Source organism: Pan paniscus, chromosome 21 (genome assembly GCF_029289425.2).
Source record: "Pan paniscus chromosome 21, NHGRI_mPanPan1-v2.0_pri, whole genome shotgun sequence".
NCBI lineage: Eukaryota > Metazoa > Chordata > Mammalia > Primates > Hominidae > Pan > Pan paniscus.
Genome location: NC_073270.2, coordinates 4,037,652 through 4,040,836, shown reverse-complemented (window position 1 = coordinate 4,040,836; position 3,185 = coordinate 4,037,652). Strand labels below are relative to the sequence as shown.

Below are 3,185 nucleotides of genomic sequence, written 5' to 3'. Positions count from 1 at the left end.
ACTCGATCTCAAAAAAAAAAAGATTAAGTTGTTTGAGACCTGTCTCAGATACTTTTGCTTCACCGATAGGAGATAGAGGTTAAGAGCTTCTCTTTGTTCATGTCATTTCTGTGGCCCTGGGCTCTCAAGATCCCCTGTCCGCTTGTGGGGTCCCCAGCCCTGACATGTTTTATTGCACAGGCAGGAGTAGAGCTGCTGGGTCAGACCCAGCCCTGGGGACACCAGGGACGGTCATGCTGGCATTCAAGCCCAGTCCCGGCAGCTTGGGCTCCTCTTCTGAGCGTGCCAGTGGCCTCCTGGGGGCCAGCTCCTTGGAAACATGGTGGCCCTTCAGCTGCTCCCCAGGGCCCCCTCCCCCCAGGCCCGCTCCGCTCCCTCAGCTTCTAAGTGTGGCTCAAACCTCCTTTCAGGGGTCAGGAAGCCATTCAGTGTGCACTGCCCGCTTTCCTGTGGTCATCCCGCTCAGACCCTTGTCTGTATTTGCTCCCTCATCCTCGTCTTTTTGAATTTTGAAAGATCCCCTGAGGTGCAGCCTGCTGTAGGCCTCAGCCCAGGCTGGGAGCCGGAAGCTGGGGCTGTTTCCACGTCCTCAGAGCCTTTGTGCCCCTCCCTCTTCCAGCCCCTCCAGGGTGGTGGCAGCCAGAACAGCACCCGCTCTGTCCCCTCGGGCAGCCAGGACACGTCTTCCTGGGCCAGCTCTGAGCGCAACAAGCCACAGGTCCAACGCGCGCGATCTTCCAGTCCCACAATGCCCCCTCCCCGTCCCATTTCTGGCACTTAGACACGAGTCAAGGTAGAGGAGAAAAATCTGCTTTATTTTATTTTCACCATTTCTGGGGTGGCTATGGGGGAAGCGAGTGGCGCGCTTCGAGGGTGTTCGGAGCCATCAAGTTTCAGTGCTGGGAGAAGGTAGCTTCCATGTCGCAGGCGGGGTCGGCGTGGCAGCCGTCTGGAGGAAGAGGTGGAGTCAGGGGAATGCCGGCCGCACCCCCGCCCGCCTCCCCCTGGCCCCGGAGCGCCTTGCCCGGCTCACCCGGGCTGCAGCAGAGGCCCAAGACCGCGCAGCGGCCCCCGCTCCCGCACGCCTTCTGGCCGGACTGGCAGGGCGACGGCAGGTAGTTCTCCTCCTGGCAGCGCAGCGCTTCGGCGGTGCCCACGAAGCAGCCCAGCTCTTCCGCGCAGCAGATATTGGGCCCGAAGCAGCGGCCTTTGCCCCCGGGGCCGCAGGGGAGGCACTGCGGGGACGGGCGGGGTGAGCGGGAGCCGGGGTGGTGCTGGGGACTCACTCGGAGGACCCTGCGAGGCCGGGCGGGGTGCGCCGGGCAAGGATGCCGGGGTCCGGGGTCCGGAGTTCGGGCGGGACCGCGGGGCTGCAGGCGCGCTGGGGCGCCGTCTGGGCTTCGACCGCGGTCAAGGGCGGGGCGTCAAAATCCGCTCAGCTCCTGGAGTTCTCAGGCGAGGCCGGAGCGGGGCGCGCCCCTGTGGCTGCGGGTCCCTCCCTCCCCGGAGCGCCGCGGGACCAGGGCTGGGGACTCACCTTGCGCACGTCGAGGTCCGGCGCGGCCCTCTTGCCTCCCAGGGGGCAGTTCTGGATGTAGCAGGCGGAGGTCAGCGCCAGGAGGCCCAGCAGACAGCAAGCGAGGCTGGGGCCGGCCATGGTGCGGGTGCGCTGGGTCCAGGGTCCGTGACTGGTGGCGGTCTCTCCGGCCTGGCCTTTTTATGCCTGGGCATTGCGTCGGTGGAGCTCTGTTTAAGAGGTTGGTAGTATGATTGGTCACAGAGGGTCGCCGTGGGTCAGGCCGAGTGCGTACGGGCTTTCCTCTTCATTAGCAGGGCCTGGGCCGGGGTCAAGGTCACCGCGTTGGCTAATGGTCTGGGCACAGAAGGTGAGGTGCCTTGCAGAAGGGAGCAGGCCGGGGTGACCTGGGCCACTAGGGTGGGACAGGGAGAATTTGGGGTGGGGTGTGGCCCAGCCGAAGATTTTATCCAGCCTCCCAGTACCTCGAGGAGGGGGGCTGGGGCAGGGAAGGTGGACGCTGGGACCCCTCCAGGTGGGAGGAGGCTCTGGCAGGATCCGCCCACCCTCTTGGCCCACCACGCATGTGGATCATTGTCCCCTCTTTTAGAAACATTTCCTCTTCCTAAACCCAAATTTCCAGAAAACCTCTTCACCCTCACCACACAGCAACACCCACTTCCCTGCACCTGAAACTTGGATAGGAAGAGATCACATCTGTCTCTAATCTGTAACTGATATTCCACCTTTCCTTTCACTATAAATTAGGCAACAAACCACAGCAGAATTAGCAATACCTGTGGCTTTGTCACAAATCAAAATAGAAGATAACTTCCTATCACAGCTGTCACAAATGCCTCTATATACTGTTTAGATTCATTATATCTTCAAAATTATCACAGTTATTGGGCCACTACCAGATCTTGCTATCTAATGGTTAAAGAAGCACGTTTATGACACCACCAAAATGTGTTTTGGCTGGGCGCTGTGGCTCACGCCTGCAATCCCAATACTTTGGGAGTCTGAGGTGGGCAGATCACTTGAGACCAGAAGTTCAAGACCAGCCTAGGCAACATAGCGAGAACCCCCAACTCCACAAAAAATACAAAAATTAGCTGGGCGTGTTGGTGTGCTCCTGTAGTCTCAGCTGCTTGGGAGGCTGAGGCAGGAGTACCGCTTAAGCCTGGGAATTCAAGACTCCAGTGAGCTGTGATCGTACCACTGCACTCCAGCCGGAGTGACAGAGCGAGAGCGAGACCCTGTCTCAAAAAAAAAAAAAAAAGTGTTTTAACATTTTGATATCTGAATATAAATATATATTTTTTTTTTCTTGAGACGGAGTCTCGCTCTGTCGCCCAGGCTGGAGTGCAGTGGCGGGCGCCATCTTGGCTCACTGCAACATCCGCCTCCTGGTTTCAAGCGATTCTCCTGTCTCAGCCTCCCAAGTAGCTTGGATTACAGACATGCACCACCACGCCTGGCTAATTTGTGTATTTTCAGTAGAGACGGGGGTTTCACCATGTTGACCAGGCTGGTCTCGAACTCCTGACCTCAGGTGATCCACCCGCCTCAGCCTCCCAAAGTGCTAGGATTACAGGCTTGAGCTGCTGTGCCTGGCCCTGTAATTGGTTTCTTTTGTAATTCTATTTCTCTCATTTTCGACATTAAA

General features: G+C 58.5%; 1 protein-coding gene across 1 annotated transcript; it reads right to left on the bottom strand.

Moving 5' to 3' along the window:
- Positions 1–794: 794 nt before the first annotated feature.
- On the bottom strand, positions 795–1,668 carry OXT (oxytocin/neurophysin I prepropeptide). The gene is made up of 3 exons (XM_055104764.2): positions 1,538–1,668; positions 1,034–1,235; positions 795–949 (listed from the first exon to the last, which is right to left on the bottom strand). The coding sequence occupies exons 1-3, from the start codon at positions 1,655–1,657 to the stop codon at positions 894–896; spliced, it is 378 nt and encodes a 125-aa protein (XP_054960739.1). The 5' UTR covers positions 1,658–1,668; the 3' UTR covers positions 795–893.
- Positions 1,669–3,185: the final 1,517 nt, after the last annotated feature.

Bases quoted from the DNA above. Each gene is read 5' to 3' on its own strand.
- OXT (XM_055104764.2), bottom strand. From the start codon at position 1,657: ATGGCCGGCCCCAGCCTCGCTTGCTGTCTGCTGGGCCTCCTGGCGCTG. The intron at 1,236-1,537 runs GTGAGTCCCCAG...CCGTCCCCGCAG, and splicing joins CGGACCTCGACGTGCGCAAG to TGCCTCCCCTGCGGCCCCGG. The intron at 950-1,033 runs GTGAGCCGGGCA...CTCTTCCTCCAG, and splicing joins GGGCCTCTGCTGCAGCCCGG to ACGGCTGCCACGCCGACCCC.